This window comes from Pseudozyma flocculosa, assembly GCF_000417875.1.
Source record: "Pseudozyma flocculosa PF-1 unplaced genomic scaffold scaffold00023, whole genome shotgun sequence".
Lineage (NCBI taxonomy): Eukaryota > Fungi > Basidiomycota > Ustilaginomycetes > Ustilaginales > Ustilaginaceae > Pseudozyma > Pseudozyma flocculosa.
In genome coordinates, this window is record NW_006920891.1 from 110,365 (window position 1) to 134,054 (window position 23,690).

The 23,690-nt window shown below is 65.7% G+C and overlaps 5 protein-coding genes across 5 annotated transcripts; 1 reads left to right on the forward strand and 4 right to left on the reverse strand.

Moving 5' to 3' along the window:
• Window positions 1-836: 836 nt before the first annotated feature.
• On the reverse strand, window positions 837-8,306 carry PFL1_06001 (uncharacterized protein; the record flags this gene model as incomplete). The annotated part of the gene is made up of 1 exon (XM_007883539.1): window positions 837-8,306. The coding sequence occupies one exon, from the start codon at window positions 8,304-8,306 to the stop codon at window positions 837-839; it is 7,470 nt and encodes a 2,489-aa protein (XP_007881730.1).
• Window positions 8,307-9,677: 1,371 nt separating this feature from the next.
• On the reverse strand, window positions 9,678-11,513 carry PFL1_06002 (uncharacterized protein; the record flags this gene model as incomplete). The annotated part of the gene is made up of 1 exon (XM_007883540.1): window positions 9,678-11,513. The coding sequence occupies one exon, from the start codon at window positions 11,511-11,513 to the stop codon at window positions 9,678-9,680; it is 1,836 nt and encodes a 611-aa protein (XP_007881731.1).
• A 7,820-nt stretch (window positions 11,514-19,333) lies between these two features.
• On the reverse strand, window positions 19,334-19,991 carry PFL1_06003 (uncharacterized protein; the record flags this gene model as incomplete). Its single annotated transcript, XM_007883541.1, has 4 exons — window positions 19,334-19,404; window positions 19,514-19,628; window positions 19,723-19,788; window positions 19,905-19,991. 4 exons carry the CDS (start codon window positions 19,989-19,991, stop codon window positions 19,334-19,336), a joined length of 339 nt encoding a protein of 112 aa, XP_007881732.1.
• A 659-nt stretch (window positions 19,992-20,650) lies between these two features.
• On the forward strand, window positions 20,651-22,067 carry PFL1_06004 (uncharacterized protein; the record flags this gene model as incomplete). Its single annotated transcript, XM_007883542.1, has 2 exons — window positions 20,651-21,419; window positions 21,538-22,067. 2 exons carry the CDS (start codon window positions 20,651-20,653, stop codon window positions 22,065-22,067), a joined length of 1,299 nt encoding a protein of 432 aa, XP_007881733.1.
• A 232-nt stretch (window positions 22,068-22,299) lies between these two features.
• Window positions 22,300-23,301, reverse strand: PFL1_06005 (uncharacterized protein; the record flags this gene model as incomplete). Its single annotated transcript, XM_007883543.1, has 3 exons — window positions 22,300-22,539; window positions 22,638-22,736; window positions 22,834-23,301. The coding sequence occupies 3 exons, from the start codon at window positions 23,299-23,301 to the stop codon at window positions 22,300-22,302; spliced, it is 807 nt and encodes a 268-aa protein (XP_007881734.1).
• Between the last annotated feature and the right edge of the window lie 389 nt (window positions 23,302-23,690).

Below are 23,690 nucleotides of genomic sequence, written 5' to 3' on the forward strand. Positions count from 1 at the left end.
GGTCGGTGCCCGTCGAGGGCGGTGAGCGAGCAGCAGCGAGGAGACTGATAGGGCCAGCGGTTGGACCGAGTAGTGCGATTGCGAGTGCGAGTGCGAGGGGCGAGTTGAAAATCGAGAGACGAGATGCGACGAGAAGACGGGACGGTACCAGGCGAGATCAAGAGGTGGTGCGACGGAATCGAGTCGGGTCGGGCCGAGCCGGTCGGCGCGAATTGCGATGGGGATCAACCAAAGGTTCAGCGCACGATGGCGGCGGTGGCAGCTAGTGGTGGTGGTGGTCAAGAGGTAGGTTCGCAAAGAGCGTGGGGTGCGGGGGCGTGAGAGCGAGCGAGCAAGGGCGAGGTCAAGCAAGCAAGGGTCGTCTCGGCAGCCCCTTTGTTGCTACATAGGTCTGGCTCTGCCTGGCCTGCCTGGCCCCGCCCCGACCTGCTGGCCTGCCCACCAGCCAGCGGGCCTTCGCTCGCCTAGGTGCCGCCTGAGTGGGGACCCCCCACGCCCACTCTCTTTTTCGAGTGGCGCCCGAATGCAGGCAAAGGTGGCCGGCCGGACGGCCCCGAGGTCCGCGACGACCTCGCGCCTGGTCGCCGCCGGCCCGCTCCTGTCCTCGCAACGACCGGCCTCCTTCGGCGCCAATTCAGGTCCTGCCCGTGCACACCCGCCCGCAGACACACACATACACACGCCAATGCACACGCACCGCGGGATCACCGCGCCTCGTCAGACCTTTGAGCAGTAAAAGCCTCGAGATTGGAGAAGCAGCATGGAGCAAGGGCCATGAATGAGCAAAGCAAAGTGAGAAACCTAGCGACGACCGATTGACTACCCCCCTTCCGGCCTCACTCGTCGTCGTCGTCCTCCTCGTCATCGTCATCGTCGTCTTCTTCTTCATCGTCGTCGTCGAGCACGATCGGCTCGGCCGCCGCTCGCCTCCTCTTGTTGACCGACCGGCGAGCGGCCACGCCTCGACGGCCGACCTCCTCGTCGCTGCTGTCGCTCTCACTGGCGGCCGCTCGACCCCGCTTGCCGCTGCCGCTGCCGCCGCTCTTGCCGCCGCCGCCGCCGCCGACGCCCTTGCCTGCCTTGGTGCCCTTGGTGCCCTTGACGTCCTCCAAGACCAGTGCGCCACCGGCGGCCTCGTCGAAGCGGGCCTCGAGCTCGTCGACGTCGAGCGTGATCCTCTCGCGCTTCTCAATCGTGTCCTGGTCGATGGTCTCCATGGCGATAAAGCGCCACACAAAGACCTTCTTGGTCTGGCCGTACCGCACGCACCGACCGATGGCCTGGGTCATGGTGCCGTCGTACTGCTGCTGCTCCTGCTTGAGCAGCGGGCCGACAAAGATGACGTGGTTGGCCACCGTCAGGTTCGAGCCCGCCGCGCTCTCGTCGTCGACGTTGAGCAGCAGCACGCGCGCCCCGCAGTCGTCCTGGTACGCCTCGAGCAGCGAGCTGCGCCGCGACGCCGAGCCCGTCAGCTGCACAAAGCTGATGCCGTACGCCTGCAGCGCCTCGGCCACCGTCGCCGTCAGCGTCTCAAACTGGACAAACACGAGCGCCCGCTCCTCGTCGGGCAGGCGCTTGAGCAGGCTGCACAGCAGCGCCAGCTTGGTCCCGTACCGCGTCGCCGCCCCGTCGTCTTCGACGCCCAGCGACGAGGCGTTGACCACCGACGTCGGCTTGGCCAGCGCGGCGCAGTCCGCCGTCGGGCACTGGCCGATGTAGGCCTCGCGCAGGACGCAGTCGCGGCAGCCCGCATGGCCGCATGTCGAGCTGATGCTGACGTCGTCGAGCTTCAGTCGCTCTCCGCCGTGCTTGCAGGCGGCTGAGGGGCAGACGATGTCGACCTCGACGCCATCGAGGTGCGCGCGCTGGCAGTCGCGCACGGCGGTGAAGAAGCGGAGGGCGTTGACCCGCCCGACGAGCTCGTTGCGTAGGCGGGTGAGCTGGTGGACCATGGCGCGGAGGAGGTACTCTTCCTCCCACGCCAGATCCTTGGGGTCGAGCTTCTTCTTGGGCGCCGCGCCGCCGTCCTTGGCCGCACCACCCTTGGCCGCGGCGGCGCGCTCCTTTTCGCGGCGCTTGAGCGCAACCTGGAGCGCGCCCTTGTTGGCGCCCCCAAAGCGGCGGCGGGCCGCCTCGCGCGTGATGCCGTCCATGGTGCAGTCGGCCTCCTCGAGGATCTGGCGCACCATGTCCTTGGACTCGCTGTCGCCCCACGACGCGTTGTTGGCGTTGCGGACGAAATCGCGGAAGAACTGGCGGTTGTCGTCGCGGAAGCCAAAGTGGTACAGGACCAGGAGGTGCTGCTCGAGCGTCAACGGCAGCTCGCGCTCCAGCTGACGCTTGCAGTCCTCGAGCTGCTTCCTGCGCTCGCGCACGATGTACTCGCACGCCTTGATGGCGTTGTTGACGCCCTTGATCTGGCTCAGGTCGACGCCGGCAAAGTCGTCGTAGACCGATGCGCGCTTCAGCAGCGCCTCCTCGGGCGATGCGCTGTTGCCCAGCGTCTCGATCAGCCGGCGGTCGCGGTGGCTCATCTCGAGGTCCGGGTCGCCCTTCTTGCCGCCGACCTTGTTGGCCGCCGCCGTCGTCGTCGCCGCCGCCTTGCCCGTGCCCTTCTTGGCCTTGGCCTTTCCACCGCCGTCCGAGTCGCTGGCGTCTTCCTCGTCGTCGTCGATGACGAACGCGTCGGCTGCGATCTTCTTGGTGGCGGCGAGCGTCGAGGTGCCGCGCGCCTTGCCCTTGCCCTTGAAGACCTTGCGCTGGTGACGCAGGTCGAGGTTCTCGATGGCGTGGGCCAGCTCGAGGTAGAGGGCCGACTCGGCGGCGGGCAGGCGGATCGGCTTGATGAGCTGCTCGCTCGGCAGCTCGCCAATCTCGGGCTCGTTGCTGCGGACGAAGGCGTCGAGGAAGCGCTGCGCCACCTGCTGGCGGCGGTGGTGCCAGGCGGCCGAGTGCATCTCGCGGAAGTTGTTGAACTTTTCCGCCGCGGTGCGGTTCTTCTCGCGCGCGCGGCGCACCGAGTCCTTGATCGTGTCGGCATCGTCGTCGACGCCGAGGTGGAGGTTGAGGAAGACGGCGATGCTCTTGACGTCGCTGAAGTCGGCCGTCGGGGGCGTGCCGGAGAGGATCCACTTGGCCCTCGCCTGCAGGCTGGTGACGCCCGCCAGGGTGCGGTCGGCCGCCTCGGCAATGTAGTGGAACTCGTCGACGACGACGCGGTTCCAGAGGAACATCTCGAGCGGCGGGCACGTCATCTCCTTCCAGTCGCGGCGCACGACGGGCGACGCGAGGTTCCACGGGTCGGGCTCGGCCTTGGACTTGGGCTGCAAGTCCTTGTGCAGGCCCTTGTCGGCTCCCTTTTCCTCATTCTTGACCTTGGCGCCGCCGCCGTGGGCGTCGGCGTATGCCTGGCCGATGAGGCGCCCGCGCGCCCGGTGCGACGTCATGTGCGAGTTGTCAAAGTCGACGCGCTTTTTGATCGACTGCGCCAGCTGGCGGACGCCGTCCTCGCTGGTCAGCTCCTTGACCCGGTTGCGCAGCGCCGCCAGCGACCGCTTCAGGGCGGCGTTGAAGAAGCGGCCCGGGCGGTTGGGCAGCGGGTTGGCCGCCGACACGCGCGCCAGCGTCTCCCAATACGTGTCGGAGCGGTAGACAGTGACCGACATGATGATGATGTCGGCCTTGAGGACGTCACGCACCGTCAGCTTGTTGAGCTCGTTTTTCGACGTCACGACGCGCACCGAGAGGCTGTTGCCGCAGAACTTGGCCACCTCGCGCTGCCACTGCTTGCAGAGGTGGCCGGGCACGATGACGAGCGTGGCCTTGGTCGGGATCAAGGCGTCCTCATCGCCCTCGGGCAGCTCGGGCAGGCGGTCGCGGTCCGGCGACGCGGCGATGAGGGCGAGCGAGATGGCCGTCTTGCCATAGCCGACGGCATCGGCCAGGACGCCTCCGCGCACCGTGACGGGCCGGGTGGCGCGGCCCTCGGCCCTCCACCCGAACGGCGCCAGCAGGCCCTCGGAGATCTCCTCCTCGTGGAACGGCTCGACGTCCTTGCGCTCCTGGGCCAGCATCCAGGTGAGCGAGCGCTTCTGCTCCTTGCGCAGCTCGAGCGCAAAGATGTCGGGGCTCGGCGACTCGGCGTCCTGGCGGTTGCTCTTGATCGTGTAGCGCGGCAGGCTGAACATGTTCAGCGACTTGTCGAGCTTGGTCAGGCGCCACGACAGCTCGACGAGCCCGGCATGCGGGTTGGACGGCAGGCGGGAGAGGGCGCGGTGCATCAGCGTCGCCGCGTTGATGCCGAACCGCGTCTGGGCCAAGCCGTCGCTCAGCCGGAGGTGCATGACGAAGGGCGCCGGGCGGTTCTTGAGCGCCTGCTCGTACGGGCCGGCCTGTTGCGTGTTCTCGATGGGCACGACCGGCCGTCCGGGCATGGCGAGCCACTGGATGTCGGGCTCGGCGGGCGCGCAGCGCTTGCAGGCGGCGGTGGCGAGGCTGAGCGCTCCGTGCTTGGCGGGCATCCAGTCGTCGAACGCAGACACGTCGGGCACGCGCTCGACGAGCCAGGCGAGGTGGCCGAATGTGGTGTTGGTCTTGTGGAGCAGGTCCACCTGGCCCCACGCGCCGTTGATGGGCCAGATGCGGTTGTGCTCGGCCCGCGGCACGGGCGCGGAGCACTCGAGCACGGCCAGCGCGCGCTCGCACCCCTTTTGGCGCAGGTCGAGCTCGACGGGGGTGGTGGCGATGTTGATCTGGCCGTCGAGTGACACGCCCGGCTTGACCTTGAGCGCGGGCGCCGTGATCCACGTGCCGTCGATCTGGAGCTTGACCTGCTCGACGGCGTCGCGCTGATGGACCTTGGGCAGCTTGGGCTTCCATCCCTCGGGCAGCCGTCCGACGGCAGGGCGCTGCAGCGGATACGGCAGGCGGCCAATGTCGGTGGAAAAGACGAAGCGATCTCCACTGGCGTCCTTGTAGCGGTCGGCGTCGATGAAGAGGTAGAGCTTCCGCCCGTCGCCCGCGCCATCGCGGTCGCCGCGGCGCGCGTGAAGCGAGGCGTTGGCGGTGCCGCACTGGGGCATGAGGTCGTAGACGCCCTCGATGTCGCAGTCGAGCTGCGCCTTGGCCTCTTCGGGCACCTTGACGTGGATCTCTGCGAAGCGCTTGGTGTCGGCAAACTTGCCGCCCAGGCCGAGCGCGCTCTGCCACGTCGGCACGTGATCGCCGCTCGAGGTGAGGGTGATGGAGACCGTGTTGCCGGTGGGCACACAGATCTCCCAGCTTCCGTGGAAGAGGTCGACGTCGGTGGCGAGCGGGTCGAGGGCCATGCGCGCCACCGGCTGCATCAGCGCGGCGCGGAGGTGGCTGCCCGCCGGCTCCTCGGGCCGGGCATCGACAAAGATCCTCCAGTGCGGCGCGATCGGATCGAGGATGAGGTCGAGGCGGGCGCCGGGGGCGACGAAGCGCGCCTGCCACACCTTCTGGCGCAGTAGCTCCTGGAAGCGGAACTCGGCGCCGCCGAGCACCTCGCTGACGCGCTGGCTCCAGAGAAGGGCAAACACCATCTCGACGCTCGGCCGCTGCCGCGCCAGCGTGGTGATGTCGTCCAGCGCGAAGGCGTCGGCCTGAAGCCGCATGGGCAGCGCGCGCTTGAGCCGCTCGCCAAACTCGTCCGGCTGCGTCCGGGGCCGCGCGTCGAGCTCAAAGTCGTGGACGGGCCGGCCCTTGCAGCTCTCGCAGGCAGTGTGGTCGCAGCTGGTGCAGCGGTAGATTGGGCGGTCGGTGGTCAGGGTGCGACCCTCGCAGATGCAGAGCTGGGAGCTGTCGACGGCATCCTTGAGCAGCGAGGGCATCGCGACGCGCTCGCTGCTAGTGAGGTCGAGGGTGCGCGACTCGAGGCTGTCGACGCCGGCGATGGCATCGCCGCCCTCGGCGACGAGGTCGACGACAACGTCGCTCGAGCGAACGACTGCGTCGCGCTCGTTGCAGCTCGAGCCCCAGGGCAGCGACGGCCTGCCGCCCTCGATCTGCTCGCGCTCAAAGTCGCCCCGGGCCACCAGCAGCGCCGACAGCACGCACGCGCCAACGACAGTCGAGCTCATCGCGTTGCCGGCCAGATCCTGGAGCTGATCGTCGGTCTCGCGGGTGAGGAGGAGCTCGTCGAGCGGCAGGCCCTGCAGCGACAGCGCCTCGAGGCCGATCATGGGCGCGCCCCGGATCGGGATAAAGGGGATGCCCGACGGGGTCAGGCATGGTGCGATGCCCGGGCGCGAGGCGGCCACGTTGCGGTCCACGTTCTGCGAAAGCTCCCAGATCTTGGACTTGTACATCGGGTCCTGGTCCAAGGCGGCGAAGCGGAGCGTTGTGATGTCGAGCAGGTCGGTGACGCGCTCCGGCTGGCGGACGGCCCACTCGTTCCAGCCGTCGTGCGACATCTTGCACGTCCCGCCTTCTTCCCACGCCGTCAGCGGCCGCGTCTTGCCGAGCTCCTCTTCGTCACGCGCCCGCTCGTGCCGGCTCTGGCACTTGGACCAGTCGATCGTCGAGCGGCCCTTGGAGAGGCCCTCGCCGTGCGCAAACTGCTGCCGCACCTTTTGGATCCTCGGGTCGTCCGACGGCAGCAGAAAGGCGTCAAAGGGGCTCGACGCCGGCCGGACGAGCCAGCTGACCAGCAGGTCCCAATTCTCGGGCAGGCAGTCGGTCGTGTTGCGCGTCGCCAGCAGGTAGCCGCGCTGGCGCGTGTGCGGGATGTAGTAGTTTTTCGTGTCAAACGTGTTGCTGAAGCTGACGTCGTAGCCGGCCTCGGCGACGATGGTCTCGGCCACGCCGACCCAGGGCGCGTTTTTGACATTCTCGAGCACCACAAGCGCCGGGCGGTGGCGCTTGACCCAGTCGAGCATGCCGTGGAAGGTGCGCCCGGACTCGCCGCCGTCGTTGAGGCCCTTTTTCTTGTTGTTGAGGTGCGAGTAGTCGACGCACGACGTGCCGGCAATGAGGATGTCGACGTTGCCCGGCACGTCGACCAGGGCGCCGTAGGCGGTGTGGGCGCGGTCGCCGCCGAGCTCGGTGACGTCTCGGAAGAGGATCGGCGGCGAAAAGTTGCGCTCGATGTAGGCCTGCTTGAACGGCTCGATCTCGCAGCTGAAGACGTGCTCGACCTTGATCTGGATGCCGTGCTGCTCCTTGATCGCGCGCGTCATGAGCTCGAGCGCCAGCAGCGGCGACTCGGTGCCGCTGCACATGGTGGCCACCCGCAGCGGGCGGTTCTGCAGCGCCCTGGCGAGCTCCAAGACGCCGGGCGCCCGCGACACCATGTCGGAAAAGATGTCGTGCAGGTCGTGGATCGGAGGGAACTTGCCGTCGGACAGCGTGCTGCTCGCCTTGGCGAGGTTGTGTCGCACCGCTTCGGGCGTGGGCACAAATCCCATGCGGATAAAGCGGCGTTTGTGGGCGAAGCTCGACTTCCAGCCCTTGGAGCTCGACTGCGACAGGATCACCTTGGAGGCCGGCTTCGCCGCCTTGGACTTTTTCGGCTTCTTGCGCACCGACGGCATGTCGTCGCTGTCATCGCTGAAGTCGTCGAGATCCAGCAGCTCGGCGTCGTCGTCGCCGTCATCGGCCTCGCGCTTGAGTCTGCTGCCGGCCTTGGGGGCTGCCTTGGTCGGCGTCGGCGTCGGCTTGGACTTTGCCCCAAACATGTCGGACAGGGTGGCCTGCCGCTTCCTCGAGCTGCCGGCGTTGCTCGACATGGGCGTCGAGAAGAGGGACCTGAATCCGGCTAACTTGGCCGAGGCCGGCGTCGACACGGACGCATCCTTGACCTTGCCCTTGCCCTTGCCCTTGGCTGTCGCGGCGTTGGTGAGATCGACAAAGGGCTCCTTGCCGGCGAAATAGCCCGAGGCGGTTGAGTCGCCGTTGGCCGGCGTCTCGGGGGGCGTGGAGCTGTCGTCTGTGGCATCGCCGCCGTTGTCGGCCTCGATGCTGGGGGTGTCGTCTGACTCGCTGGCCGCCCGCCTTGTCCTGCCGTCGCGGTAGGCGGCGTCATCGTCGTCGTCGTCGTCGACGTCTTCGTCGTGCTCGTCCTGGCTTTCGCTCTCGCTGAGTGCGCTCGAGGGCACGAAGCCGTCGCTCTCGGAGTCGTCGTCCTTGATCCTGCGCTTCTTGACGGGCGGCTTGGACGAAGCTTTGCTGGCCCTGCGGGACCGCGTGCCGACATGCTGCTCCTGCTGGCGATCGCCGTCGTCGTCTGAGCTCGACGTGATGAGCGAGACGTACGAGACGCGGGACGCCCTGCGGGGGGCAGGCATGGTGGCCGGCGAGCTGCTGCGGCCGCAGAGGGCAGCGTCAGAGAGGGGAGATAAGGTGAGGCTATCGAGGCTTGAGAGAAGGTGTGGAAGAAGGGGGGCGGGTGTTGCTACTGCTGTAGCATGGCCCGGGCCGCTGCGGCGGCAAGGATGACGGCGGCGGGGTGTAGGAGGGAGTTGACGGGGATCAGGAAGCGCGAGGCTACGGCAGGGGGAATAGGGATGATGGGAGATGGTGGGAGATGAGGAGGTGAGGCAGGGAGGGAATTGAGGGGTGGCGATGGGGGCGGTAGGAGCGGGATGGGTGGCTGGACGAGCAGCCAGAAGAGAGAGGTAAGTGGCCCTGGTCCAACACTGTCCGGGTGGTCTTCATTTCAACGCTGGGCGGGGGGCCACAGAGGTGGTGTGCTGCCCGGCCAAGGCAGGCCAGGCCAGGCTGCTCCAGCCAGCGCCCACGTGTTCAAGCGGGCGGGTCCCCCGGCGCGACGCGTTGAGAAGGAACAATTTCGCGAAAACTGGGAGCCAGCCGCGTCCAGAGTCGAGCAGGTCCGTGCACCGAGCCCGCCTAGCCCGCCTCGCTGGCCTGATCTGTTCTGCGATAGCCTGGGGTGGCCTTGGGGCTGCCTGGGCCTGGCTCTCTCACCCTCGCCTCCTCTCTTGCGCCACCTCGTGCGGCGTGCCATCGCGACAAGCAAGCTTGCAACCGCGCACGAGAGCGCTCAGTCAAGGCTCGTAATGTGCTGGCGAGGTCGCCAGCAGACGCGCTCCGGTCTCGACCTGGGCCTCGAAGCATCTCGTCGCCTAGTAGGCCACGGGTGGATCCCTGCCCGCCTCCATCCCCCTCGGCCAGGCGTGGCACAGGCCGGTGCCCTACGGCCGATCTCGGGCATCTCAGCGGGGCTGACGCGCTGACGTCGGACCCCGCGACGGGAGCGTGCTTGCACCGAGCCCCTTGGCCCATCCTTTCGGTGCCTGCGGCGTCCTCCTGGCATCGGACTGGCATCGAAATGGACGCTGATATCACATTGAAACTACGGGGGCGGCGCCAGGCCAACAAGGGGTATCGAGATGAAGGCGAAACAAAGCGGGGCTGGCCCGCGATTAGACGAGATGATGCTGCTGCTGCTGGACCGCGGAGAGACGATACGGGCCCAGACGGGAAGGGACTGGATGGAATGGGGCCAATGGTGGGACATCTGAGAAATGACTGGAGAGGGGGAATGATGCGACGGGCCCGCCCCCCTGTCGGGGAGGCCCGTGGTCGAGACAGGATGCGGTGCGGATCAAGGAACGTGGAGAGCCGAAGGCGAAGCCGTGGCTCGAGGATGGCGGATGCGCGAGGGGGGAATGCAGAGGCTGAAAACGAGCTATGCCTCAGAAGAAGGTGGTCGAGACCTCGTACGGCAGGTATCGAATGACGATGGTGTCGTCCTCCTGGGCGCCCTCCTCAAACAGGAGGCGCGAGTTGTTGCCGAGGTGCTTGATGGGGCTGCAGCCGTCCTCGTTGAAGGCGAGGCCCAGCGCCGATGGGTGCGGGCCGGATTTGCGATCCGAGGCCGATGGCGAAGATGACGAGGGCGACGACGAAGAGAGGAGCGAGTCGGCAAGATTGAGGCTGATGCTGAGCTCCTTTGGGAAAACCCGGTAGCCCTTGGTACGCAGCCGCTCTGAGATGAGCTCCTTGAGGTCCAGCACCGAATTGTTGCTCGACAGGAAGAGGGCATCGAGCGGCTGGCCATCGTCGTCGTCGTTGTCGACGTCGTCGCCACGGCTGCTGGTGCTGCCGCCGTCCTCGTTTATGGGCGAGTCTGCCGCCGGCGACACTGGGCGGAAGGTGCCCGTCTTGCGAGGGAGCGAGAGGAACTGCAGTCGCAGACGGATCGCCGATGGCGGCGTGGGCGGGCAAGAGGAGAACCACTGCGCCGGCACCTCGGGCCAGGACATGCGCACCGACGACGCGGTCGTCGTCTCCGAGGCCGCCTGGCTCGGCAGCGACGAGGTCGACGAGTAGTAGCTGTCGGCGTCGAGGCTCGACGTGTCCGAGGCGCGAGACGCCACCGAGAGCCGCTTGACCTTGGGGCGTGGAGCCGCGGGTGAATAGTCGGTGAAGCCGAGGCCACTGAGCTTAGCAGCGTTGTCGCCGGCTTCGCCGTCGGCCGCGGCATCGCCAAAGACCTTCTTGCTGGTGGCAGTCGAGATCTCGACGGCAAAGATGCCGTGGGCATCCTTGGTGAAGTTGCTCATGCGGCGGGCGGCCATACCGGGGAGCGGCGCCGTGAGGGGCACATCGGGGAGCGCGGTGGTCGAGGCCTCGACGGAGTCGTAGCCCAGACCGCGGCAGAAGAAGGACTCCTCGCTTGCCCGTCGCATGAGCCGGTTGCTGCGCGGGACGTAGTGGTGCTCGGCGATGGGAGCCGGCGGCGGTCGCGGGTTGGTGAGGTGCTCGGATGGCTCCGGCGTCGTCGGGGCGGCCCACGAAGAGAGGGCCCGCTGGTGCAGCTGGCGGATCGAGCGGAGGGAGCTCTGTCGCATCGACGGAGTGACGGCCGCAGCGAGCGAGGGCGACGAGTCGGCGGAGCTGTCGCCACCCCAGAAGGAGCGGATGCGCGATGACGAAGAGGCAGGTCGAGGGCGGCCTCGCAGTGTCGCCTGGTCGTGGTGATCGCCCGTGCCGAACGTCTCGTCGTTGATGGGCAGCGGAGGGAGCAGTGTCCGGCTCCTGCGGCGGTTGGCCACCGAGGTGCGTGTGCAGTCCATGTCAAACGAGTCCGGGGACGAGAGCTGCGGCTGCGGCTCCATGAGCGGCGCAGAGATCTGCATTGGTGTCGAGGATCGGCTGTGCGACTCTCGGTGGCCCTGATTGCCGGTGCCGGTCGGGTTGCTGCCGCCGATTCCACCGCCAAAGCGAAAGGTTCGCGAGAAGGCGCGCCGGATCGGCGACCTCACGGGGGGCGAGGCGACCGACGACGACGCCGCGGTCGAGGATGGGTGGTCGGCAAAGTGGTATGGGCTATGCGGCGGGGTCATGGAAGAGGAGGGAGCTCCGAGGAAGTCTGACGGCCGTGGCGTCGTCAGGGTCGACGACGACGAAGGGCCTGCCATTGGCACGAAGCGCTGCGCGGCATCCACGTTGATCGGCTTGACCTGCTTCTTGCTCTCGCGCCTGCGGATGGTCGGCAGGCGGCCGAGCGAGGTGGTAAGGGCATTCATCGCGTCGGGGGTTCCGTCGCCGGTCGCGGGAAGCAGAGCGGCCGGGCGGTGGGGCGGTGGGGCGGTGGTGCGAGTACGGGAGCGGGCGGTGGACGTCTAGCAGCCAGAGGAATGGCGAGGCGGCGTTCGCAGGCGCGAGGCAGCGCGTCAAGGAGCGGACGAGGCGAGGCTGTCGGTGGCTGCAGACGTGGCGCGGCGCTGAGGATATGCTCAAGAGGGCAAGGCCGATGTACAGAAAGGGTCGGTGGCGTGATGGCGAACGCGCTCGGTCGATGATCACCCAGTTGGCTCGAAGGAGAGAGTGTAGGAGAGGGGCGGTGGTTGCTGAATGCTGGGCGGAGGCGGACGGTGGTGAGGAACGGACCAGACGAGGCAGGGGGAGGGGACGTGGACGAGGGTGGTGTTGGAGGCAGGGAAGAGGGGGGGGGGGGAAAGAGTGCTCGAAGGGGGCGACGTCAGAGCGACCTCCTCTAATATGAAGCAAGCAGGAGCTCCGGGTAGGGCTGAAGGCCAGCTCGGTGGCGGCAGACCCTCGACGGCTGTCAGCTTGCAAGGTCGAGGCTGGTCGGGGCTTGGACAGGACAGGCCGGCTGGGTTGGGCTGGACAGACGGCAACGTCCGTCATCGTCCTGGCCTGCCTGGTTCTGCCTCGTCCGCCGCCGTCGCGCCGTAGAAGGCCCTGCTGCCCGCCGACGGAGGCGGGAAGTCGAGCGATGGAGCCTAGCTGAATCGGCACAGGCAACGCTTGGACGCATGCATGAATGGCCAGCCCGACGCAGCCCAGCACCAACCTCTCTTGGACTCCCAGGCCAAGCCAGGCCAGGAGGCCAGACTGTAGCGGAAGAGCCGAAGGGGGGGCAGGCGGCTGGCCAACAGGCAGGCAGGAAGCAAGGCAGGGAAGCAAGGGCGCGATGCAGGGCCAGATGGCAGCACGACCCAGGATCGCCCCGACGTGGCCTGGGCCAGGCAGGCAGGGAGGGACAAGACGCACGCAGGCAGCAAGGGCAAGCCGTAGAGTGGGGCTGTCGCTTGGCCGTGACAGCAGCAGCTGCTCTGGCCCAGACCCTTGCCTGCCTGCCTGCCTGCCTGCCTGCCTGCCTAGCCTGCCCGCCTGCCCGCTCGCTGCCCCATCGGGACTTGCCCGCTTTGCTTGGCCTTGACCGCGAAGGCTCTCCCGTCGGTCTCAAAGCAAGCAGAAGTTAAGGAAGCTGGTCTCAACCGCCTCAGCCCCGCCGCTTCTTCCAAGCCAGGACGTGCGGTGGGAAACCCGGCTTGGACACGGGGCAACGGGCGGTCAAGACACGGAACATCCGAGCTCGCCACGGCCTTGGCTCCGTCGCGGCTCCTTCCCGAGGAAGTGGCCGGGCGCAAAAGCTCAGCTCGCTCGTCCGCTAGCCAGCTGAGGTATCGCCCCCACGACCGAACGAGAGAGCAGGCACGTACAGTAGCCAGAAAATTGGCCAGCCGTGGAGGGCGTGGGGGCCAAGGAAGGGGGCGGTGTGACAGGCCGGGCGATCCGCTTTGCCGCCGTCCATCGAAGCCAGGCTGGAAACGCACGCTCGCACGCTCGCACGCGTGCATGCTCGCACAGCCAAGCAAGCAGCAGGCCGGCAGCAGCACCGGCCGGACCCTAGCAACCGTACCGAACCGTGGCGGCGGCGGATGCGAGGCGAGGTACGGTGGTGCATGGCCTGCCTGACCGGCCAGGCTAGGGATCAGCGCGCCGAAGCGAGCCAGGCAACCTGGGAAAACCAGGGCCGGCCTACACCTGGGCGCAGGTTGGGGTGTCACCGCAAGCTGCACGGCTTCGGCGGCGGGGAAGCCCTTCCGGGCAGCTTCCGGTGGTTCTCGACCAGTGGGCGGAGGGTACCTGCCTCCATTTGCCCGTCCCGGTGCCTGGAAACTAGCCTCCTGCCATGCCATGGCCATGGACGATGACACCGACGAACGATATATCTTCTTTCGTCGGCGCCGTGGCAGCATGTCAAGGATCTGGCTGTTTGATGGTGCGCCGACGAAGAGCGATCAAGGCAGGCAGCCGGCAAGCTAAGGCAGACAGGCAAGGCTAGAACGGCACCCGCGGCCGGCTCTGCCGCCGCACTCCTGGCTGCCCGTTGCAGGCGGGGATCCTCGCAACAGCACAGCATGTGCACAGCGAACGACCCCGCGTCTGCAGGCAGCGGCCCCTGGCTTCTCTAGCCAAAGCCAGCAGCAGCAGGCAGGCTAGATTGTCGGCTCCCTTCGCCCTGCTTTCCCTGCTACGGGCCCCCTGCCTGCCTCTTCCCTCTGGCCTCCTATTCCCCCTCTGCTGTAACGTGAGGTCGAAACACGGCCACCTGGGGCGAGATTCCATCTGTTGCTTGCCTGACAACGGGCAACGCTAGAAGCTGTTGTGCGTGCGCGCGTGCTCGCAGCAAGTCCGCGTACACACTACGCACGTCTCGACTCCGTCGTCGATCATCCCTGGCGTCCTGCCAACCCGCCATCCTTGCACGCGAGTCGATTGACAGCGCTCCATGCACGCTGATCTTGCAACCAACAGCCACGTCGCATACATTGTAGCTCACCAGGCTAGTCTGCTGCTTGTCACGCTCATCCATGCGCGATAGGAAGGTAGCTAGAGGTGGCTGGACGGCTACTTTTGCCTACATGATGAGCATAGTCAGCGGTTCCTCCCGGTGCAGCAGCAACATCGAAAGGCGGGGGAAGGGGGATCGAAACGGAGGGGGATCCTGCAAACTCCCACTCTTCGCACCGCTCGCCGGCCCTTGCCACCACATCCTGTTGCCACGGTCCGGCGTGATGCCGGGATCCAGGCGTACGGCGCCCCGTCCTGGTTGCTGGTCGTCACCGACCTTCTTGCCTCCGACGGGTCGACCAAAAGACCAACACGAGCACGCAACAGTACGACGGGATAGTTATGTGAATGCCGGTGGGGCGCCGATGGTTTGAGACCCAGCCCAGGGCCAAGCTTTGCGGCCAAGCCAGCTCGCGAGCAAGCATGCAGGTGTGCGCGTGATCGTCCAGCGGGCGGCGAGTGTCTCAGCCTCGTCTTGCTTGCTCGAGCGAAGCGATCGGAGTTCGAGCACCATGGAACGTTTTGGTCCCAGCTACACGAACATCCGTCGCGTACTCTGCGCCCCAAGGCCACGTTCGGCTTGGCGCTCCCGATGCTACGACCGAGTGTCGGTCGATTCTCAGGCCGACTCTGCGAGCGTCCCGAAGCGCACACGAGACGAGGGCCGAGCAAGCTCGAGCCCGGCCGGCGACAAAGAGCCGTTAACGATAAGATGTGGTGAGGTCGAACCTTGCCTGTTCGCCCGCCCGCTCGATTCTCTGCCAACACCGGCAGCATCCGAGACCTCAGCAAGCTCAGAAACGGCAGTAGCCTTAGCTCGGCGCGGCGCGGCGCGGCGCGCTTGAGCCTCTGGCGTGAGAAGTCGGCATCGGCCCGATGGTCGTTGGTTTCGCTTTCTTTCCACGGCCTGCTGCGGAGGATCTGTTCAGACGAGACATGGCTCCGGCGCTGGCTTCGGTCGGGGTGCCGCTTAGATTGCAGCGCACTAGAGTGTCTTTGCTTTTCAGACAGAACCTAGCTACCGTAGGCAGGCAGGCCTGCGCTAGGAAACGAGGGGATGTTTCGGAAGGAGCAGCCTGGTCCTTTGAAGAGCTGGTCAGCCAGGACGACGACGATATCCGGTCCATTTGTCGAACGATACTCCACGAGCGAAAACGGCACAGCGGGGACGAGAAGAGTCGACGATGATGTGGCCATCTGTGCCAGTGCCATCGCAGCGCACATCCTCAACAGGATGCAGGGCGGAGGCCGACACCGACGGCGGCGGGACGGGAGCACGGCGCGTCTGGTCGTTGTTGGACGGCGGAAAGGAGCTCGCCCGAGACCAGGCAAGCCGGCTGCAGGAAGCAGGAACGGCCAAGCTGGGGGCGCTCGACATCTTCCGTGCGTGGCCGCCCTGGGGCGAGGAGTTGGGGCTGAAGCTGAGGCGGAGGCGAGGGGCGAGGGGCGAGGGGCGAGGGCGGGCAGGCGGCTTTTCCCAGCTCGGGCGTCGCTTGCGCCAACCAAGCCCAGCCCGGTCTAGCCCAGCCCAGACCACCGGTCCCCACTCGACCCGCAGCGGCCTCACTCTCGCCTCTCTTTCCCTTTACCGCTCCGCAGGCGCAGCTCGCTCGCCACCCGACAGCTGCCGCTCTCTTCATTCCCGCCATTGTTGTCCTAGATCGACCATGTACAGGCGGGAAGCTTGGCACCGGCTGATGTCGTACAGACAGCGAGTAAGTACAGTAATTGCGAGCGGAGCTTCACGCTGGCCTCATGATCGACGACGAGCAGACCAACACCTCTGCCGAGAACAACACTCGCCTGCCAGCACGTCTATCTGCCCTCGGGGATGGGCATACAGACGAGGCCAGCCATGGCCAAGGTCGAGACCGACACATCCTTGACCGCCCCCCTTGGTTCACGACGGGTGCTGAGCATGATCGAGGCATGTAGCCGGGGCGGTGCCATGAATGGAGGAGCCGTAAGTGAGGTCGGAGCGAACCGCCAGAGGGGGGCCAGGGACGAGCGAGTGAACAGAGCACAGTCGGCAGTCATGGGCCCACCTGCAACCTCAAGCTCGGCATGAACCCTCCCCATCGCAACGTAGCAGGCAGGCCAGCAGCGACGTCGGGGGTGCTGTACGTAGGCAGCGAGCAACTCGCCAGCCAGCCCCGCCGCACATCCCAACGAGCAAGCAAGCTAAGAAGATCGATCGTACACCGTCCGGGCGTCGACGTGCTTTACTACAGGCAGGTAAGATACGCCATGCCTTTCCCCGACACACAGGCCGATCAGGAGCGCGCGGCCATCACCCGCCGTCGTGCGCGTATGTCGCCGCTCCGTCCCGCCCGACGGAAGCTCCGAGATATCCCGTCGAGATCCCGGAGAGCGGGACGGTCCGCCCCGTCGCCGACAGGACGAAAGCGCCTTCTCTTCTGGGTGAGTTATGTAGGTAGATACCGGCAGGTTCGAGAGCTGAACGAAGAAGGCGGGGCAGGCAGGGCAGGCAGGCAAGGGCTTTCCCGCCTGCCGACCTCTGTACGTGCGTGCGAGCAGGCTCGCTAGCGCTGCTTCCGCTTGCAATTTACCCTCTCTGCCCTTGCATGAGGGGACAGCGAGGGAGAAAGGCAGGGAGTGAGGGGATGAGGCAGGCTGGCCTAAGAAAGGTGCACGGCGAAGCGAGCAGCCCGGCATCGCGGATGTCGTCTGTGAGGCGGCCGGCCAGCAGGAAGCCTCCTGGCCACGCCTCAACCGTGGAGGTGGTGGATGAGAGCTGAGGATGGAGCGGCTGGCTCAAGCAGGCTTGGTTGTGGCGAGGCCGGTCGAGCTGCTCCTCTCCCGCCCTCGGGCACTCGGACTCGAGCCTGTTGGTGTCTTCGCCGCTAGCAAGCGTCCATCTGTACTTACGGAGTGGAAGAAGCGAGGTGGTCCCTTGCTTGGCTGGCCGGCTTGCCACCTCGAGCCTCGCACGAGCTTCAAGGCTCAGGACGTGCTGGTGCCTGTCAGCTTGGCGCCATGCTGCCGAGTATCCGCTGCTCGTCTTACGATACCGCACAGCAGACTTATCATGAGCGGGCATCGCTTCGGTCGTCGACGACGTCAGGAGGTACGCTAGGAGCGATCAGACGTCGCATCCTTGTTGCCAATTAAGCGGCGGGGACGAGGGCCGGAGGGAGGTCAAGCTCGGGACCCGGTGATGACTGGTTGGCTGGCAGTAGGGGCGATGATCCACAGGGCGTGAGAGCGTGGGGGTGGCGCCGAGCGGCACCGCCAGGCCTGCCAGGCCTAAGTGAGCTACAGTCTAGTACACACTTACACCGCTCATGATTTGTCTTTGGCGCTCGCGATGAGGGTGAAAGCCGTCAGGCCTCGTGTCGTGGAGGAGGTGAGGCTAGACTGACCAGCAGGTATCCTCTCGAGTGGCTCTGCCTTGGTCAGGCTCGACAAACGAACGAACGTGTTCCATATCGAGACCCCACGAGTGGCAAATTGAGACACGACCACGACACGCTACCGCCCAGATTAGGGCGGGTAGCGGTACATTGATCGTGGCCGGCGATTCGGACCTCGACGGCCGACGACGTTCTGCCCTGGGTCGGTGACAGAGCAGAGCAGTCCTGGCCAACCTAGGCTAGGGTCGAGAAGGAGAGACCATCTGACGAAAGCTCAGAGCGTGGGAGGTTTGATCGTCGCTTCCGCTCCTGCCCGCGGACAAGAACAAGATGTCAAATATGTACCTACGTACTCCGCCTTCAGCCCTCGGGAGTACTCACAGTGCCTCCGATACCTCACCGTCGAGGCTTGCGGGGCGTGCTGCGGTGATCGCCAGACCACGGCTACCGTACCGCTCATCCGCGCTCGACCGTGGGTCATCTTAAAGGGTCGCGGAAGAACCGGCTACCTACATACCTTTCTGGTGGCTTGATGGGAACTCGCCAGGAAGAGCTGATTGTTTGTCAGTCATGGGCCGCCCCGTCCGCCAAGCAATCGTCTTCGCCTGGCCTCTGCACCTCGGGCAGAGAGTCATGAGGACATCCGTCACATGGTCAGGTCAGGCCTGCTGCGCTCAGCGACGACGAGCGAGGGGACAGGCGGACATGTCAAGGCGGCGAGGGAAGCCCAAGGTGCGGTACTGTAGCGTGTGTCGCATGTCACTCGTCGAACCTAAGCCTAGTTACCTCTGCTGAGGTTGGCTGGCAGAAGCCGGGTGGGTTTCGCCTGGGATCGGCAAACGGAGCGCGCAGCGGGGGCGCCTTTCCTCGTTCTCGGTAGGCAGCTGAAGCTCGCTGTTCCGTCTCGCGTGGATGAACCCTCGCTCGGCCAGCTCGCCTGGCCAGCTTCAAACGATATCCGTGGCGTAGGTAGCGTCGTGTGCCTGCCCTTCACTTCGTGCAGAGGGGTGTGCTCAGCTGGAAAGGAGAGAGAGAGAGAGCGCGAGACGATCGAGCAAGAAAGTGCTGCCATACCGTGGGCTTGCTGTGCTGACACCTCCGGCCTCTGCCTGTGGGCCAATAAACGTGGGAGAGCAAGCAGCGCCAAGCGACGTCCCCGTCCGGCGCCAAGGTACGTACATGCATCGGTCCATATGTGCGAGCGAAACGTCGATGGCGATGGGGAAGCAAGCAAGAGGTTGGATCGTCCAACACGAGGCTTGGTACCGGTACTTGTCGCCAGGTCGAGCAGGGCAAGATGCGGTGGTGAAGGCCAAGGTTCCGGCTCGGTACATACAGTTAGCTCGACGTCCTTGTCATCCCGGACATGTCCAGTCCCAGGCTAACTGTTGATCGCCGGCAGGTGTCAGAACCTCGCCACCGTGGCCGGTGCTGTAGGTACATGGCCACTAACTTGCAGTAGGTGCTGCCTGTCGATCGTACAGTAAATTGTGCGTGGGGACGCGAATTGCTTTCGCTGCGGCGCGGCCCGCTACATAAGTCGCAGCAACGAGACTACCGTCTGCAGCGCCGCAGTAGCGTCGAAAGCTTCGTGTCGGCCTGCCTGTCGATCGACCGCAGTGCTGCTTGGGTCTGTTCTGTCGGACAAGCCCATCGGAACTCGGGCTCGTTCGCACCGTTCGAGCCGCTGGTCAGTCTCGCCCGAGACGAGGCGTAGCCAGGTGGATCGTGGATGCGCAGTCGACGCAGCGGCCGAGAGGAACGAGATCGCAATGCAGAGGCGGTCAGGAACATGGTAGTGGTACACGGAGGGTCGGTCAGCGGGTCGGATCGTGCAGCGGATTGAAGCTCATCGCTGTGCGCAGCCTCTATGCCGCCTCGGTGAAGAGGTGCGGGACGTGCTGGGAGATCTGAATGACTTTTTCGACGAGATCGAGGTCTGTCGTGGCAGAGCGGGCGAAGTAAGCCCTGCAGGGTCAGCAGAAGGCGCGGAAACGGAGATGTGCAGCAAGGCCGCGACGACCACGACGACGGCGGCGGCGACGCACCAAGCTTTTCACCAAATGCGACCGTGGTGAACTCGCGGATGGTGCTCTCTCCGTCCATGCCCTCGGAGACCTTGCCGATGACTTCGACGTATCCGCTGCCGGAGAGGTGGGTATCCTGCATCGAACCACAGACCAGTATCGAGGCAGATTAAATGGGAGTCAGCGCAAGTGTGCTTCTAGGGGAAAGGTCGAGGAGGGGAGGTGCTCACCGGGTTGAGGATGACTTCGACGTTGCCCAGGTCCGACGTCTGGATGAGGAGCGTGTGGCCGTGGAGCTGGAGGTAGGACGAGGCGGTAGAGCAAGGGACCAAAATCAGCGGACGTTGGAGAGCAGAGCATGGCAAGACGACGCCCGAGGCCAATGGCCTGCCAGGAGGCCTGGCGAGCTCACCTTTGTGATTTTGCCAATGACGCGGACCGTCTGTCCGCGGTACTGGGGGAGCATGGACGAATTGACGAGGGGGGTTGCCTTTTCCATGGTGTCGATGTCGATGAAGGTGGCTGTGGTAGTGAACGGGTGCGAGTGGGTTTGATGAGTGCCTGCGGTATGTGTGAGCGAGAGAAGTGCGGTGATGGTGGCGAGAAGGTGGTGGCAAGACCAACACTGAGCGCGGGTCCTGCCTGCCTGAGCCTACCTGGCCCAACCTCTGCCGGCCTGCCGCCTGCGAAAATCCGAAGCGGGCGCGTCGCGTTGAGATCAGACGCAGGCGGCCAAAGAGGTGGAGGCCTGCCAGCAGGCCTGCCAGGCAGGCAAGCACGGACCCGCTGGGCCCTGTCCCGGCCTGGCCTGGCAGCCCAAGACTTCGGACTTCGGCTTCGGCTTGCGGGCCAGGCCGTTGCCTCTTCTTCTCTCCGTTTCGCAGCAGCAGCACCACCACCACCACCACCTTTCGCAGCAGGCTTCCTCCGCAATCCCTCTCCTCTCGCTCCCTCGCTCCGTCTCGCACAGGCATAGGCGCAACCATGGCGCTTGCCACCACGTCAATACTGGCACGGCAGCTAAGGTCGCACACTTCAGCACTATACACCCTCTCTGCCGCTGCACGTCCCCGCCCCGATGCGATATGGACCCGGCCGCAGCTTCAACGGCACCAGCTCAGATGGCAACCCATCGGCGGGACAAGATGCAACTCTTCGATGTCCACGGGCGATTCTGACAAGAAGCAGGTGACATCGGAGGAGCAAAAGGGGCAGCAGCAGCAGCAGCTACAACAAGAGCCGGACCAGGCACAGCCATCCTCACCACCAACACCTCCGCAACCGGGACCCAACACCAGCGACGATCATACCGGCAGCAGCACAGCCACGACCGACTCTCCATCGCCACCCTCAGATCATCACGCCTCTTCTTTCGCATCTGGCTCTCACACACCGTCCCAGATATCCGCCAACCTCGCCTCACTCCTCACCACCGCCCGCTCCACGGCGCAGCAACGCATCTCGACGCTGCAGCCGCGCATCAACCGCAAGATCTCGGACCTCAACCAGCGCTGGAACGCCTACACCGGCTTCGAATCCATAAACGCTCTCAAGTCGGCCGTCAGCGACCTCGAGACGTCGCTCGCCGCATCCCGCCGCGACCTGGCCGAGGCAAAGGCGCGCTACCTCTCGGCCGTCTCGACCCGCTCGGCGTCGCAGCGCGCCACAAACGACCTCCTCTCGCGTCGAGCCAGCTGGTCCGAGCAAGACCTCTCTGAGTACACCCGCCTCCTCCGCAGCGAGCACCAGCAGGCAAAGGAGGAGGAGATGGCCGAAAAGAACCTCGACGAGCGAGAGAGGGAGGTCCAGAACCGCTTCGACGACCTCATGAAGGGCGTCATGACGCGCTACCACGAGGAGCAGATCTGGAGCGATCGTGTCAGGAGCGTTAGCACCTACGGCAGCATCGCCGTCGTCGCCCTCAATGGTCGGTAACCTCACTTTTCTTCCTTTGCACGCCCGTCGACCTTGAGGTGGCCACCGATCTGACCTCCTTGTCCCCGCTCGATCTCCTCTCCGTGATCACCGGCCGCCTCCGCCCACAGCCCTCCTCTTTATCCTGGCCATCCTCATCGTCGAGCCTTACAAGCGCAAGAGGCTGGCGCAGACCTTTGAGACGAGGCTGCTGCAGGGCGAGGAGCAGGGACGGCAGATGGTCCAGCAGACGATCCACGCCTTTGACGCCAAGGTCGAGAAGCTCGTCGACCAACTCGCCATCGCCATCAAGGGCGACGACCTCACCCGCGTCGACACCGCACCCGCACCCTCACCGGCGTCTCCGACGACGGTCTCGGCACCACCCGCCATGGTCGAGGAAGACGAGGAAGGGCGCGATGCGGCGTGGAGGATGGAACAGATGGAGACCATCGAGAGGGACGTTGACGACTTCGTCTCGACGCAGCTAGAGGACTCATCGGCGGCGGTCGGAGCGATGACTTCGATCGCAGAGGCGGCTACGAAGCAGCGGCAAGACCAGGAGCGAAAGAGGCAGGCCGAGCTCGTCGTCGCCTCGACGGCGGGCGTCGTGGCCGGCGCGCTCCTCTCCATCGTGCTGGGCGCTTGCTGGACCGGCTAGGCTAGAGCAGCGTGTGGGCCCGTTGGCCGCTACCAGGAATAGAAGGACACGAGCTGCGCGATGCGGTGCGCTTCGAGCAGGAAGAAAGCTGCAAGAAAGGGGAACAATATGTGACTGTGGCTGTGACTGGCGACGCTCATGCTCGAAACAGTGGACGATCGAAAGGTACAGGAAACAGAGGCGAGGATGCGCGAGGATAGCGCCGGCGAGGCGAGGTGAGACGGTACGTGGCTCAGAAGATGACATCCTCGTCCTTGCCGCCGCTCAAGAGGTCCTGCGATCTCTGGCCGTCTTCTGTACCGTCGCCGTCGCCGCTCTTGTTCGCCGCCTCGCCGCCTTCCGCGTCGTCTGCCCCCTGTCGGTCGCGACGCTCGCGATCGGCCGCCTCGGCCTTCTCCTTCTTCTTGGCCTGCACCTTTTTCAGGCGGAAGAATTCCTCGCGGTCCATCTCGTCGAGCTCCGAGATGATGTACTGCCGCAAGAGGGAGGGGGAGGCGGCGGAGCGGAGATGGACGAGGTCAGCAGCCGGCGAGGGGAGGGTGGGGGCAGAGGGGGGACGCGCCGACTCACCGAGATGGTGTTTTCGAGGCGGGGCATGATGACGTGCTCGATGGCGTTGACTCGCCTGTTGGTCATTCGGATGACTTCGTCGAGGATGACGAACGCGGTCTGCAGGGTACAGGCGCATGCGCACGCGCGAGAGGATGCCGGTGTCAGTGGGATGAATGGACGTGCTGGCGGCAGAGAGGGACCACGGCGGACGCACCTGGAGGCTTGCGAGCTCGACGAGGACCTGGAGTGCCTTTGTGTAAGTTTCGCGGGCCTTTGCGACCTGCTGACCGCCCCTCGAGAGGCCGGTGAGGGAGAATTCTGCCGCGCCGCCCTTGTCCTTGACGTCTGCCTCAAAGGCAGGGAGGACGACACCGCTGACGTTCTCTTGCTTTGTCCTGACGCGGAAGCTCGCGCTCTTTACGCTCTCCTGGACAATATAGCCGATGTCGCCGGTGGCGTACTGGACCTCTGCGAGGCTGAAGGAGGCGGCCTGCATGACCTTGCCCATCTTGCGCTTTGCCTCGTCAATCTTTGCGGTGATGGTGCGGAAGCGCTTGGAGAGGGCGTCTGCCTTGCGCTTGAGGAGCGAGTGTCCCGTCTGTGCGCCCTTGAGGCGCAGCTTGGTGTTTCCGAGCGCCATGCGCGTGGGGAAGACGGACTCGCGCTGACCTGCGCTGGCCATGATGGGCGGTGGTGGTGGCGGTGGTGCTGGCGGTGCCGGCGGGGTAGGTGCTGGCGGTGCTGGCGGTGGTGGCGGGGTAGGTGTACGCTAGTTGAGCGAGAGGCAGGATGCGATGTGACGCGGTGCTGTGCTGCGCGGTAGGGGCTGGTTGAACGTGGTGATGATGGAAGGAGGTGATGCTGGGCCAGGCCAGGCCAGGCCAGGCAGCGATGCGAGGGCCTCCGCTTTCCCCTATTCCAGGCCCGCTGGGCCCCCCTCAACACGGACCATGCCCTGCCTGACCTGACCTGACGAAGCTAGCCATCGGGGGCCCTTTCGAGATCGGGATGCGGACGCGCCGCGACCCTCGGGTCGACCTGCAACCTTCCTCCTCCACCTCTTTGGGCCTT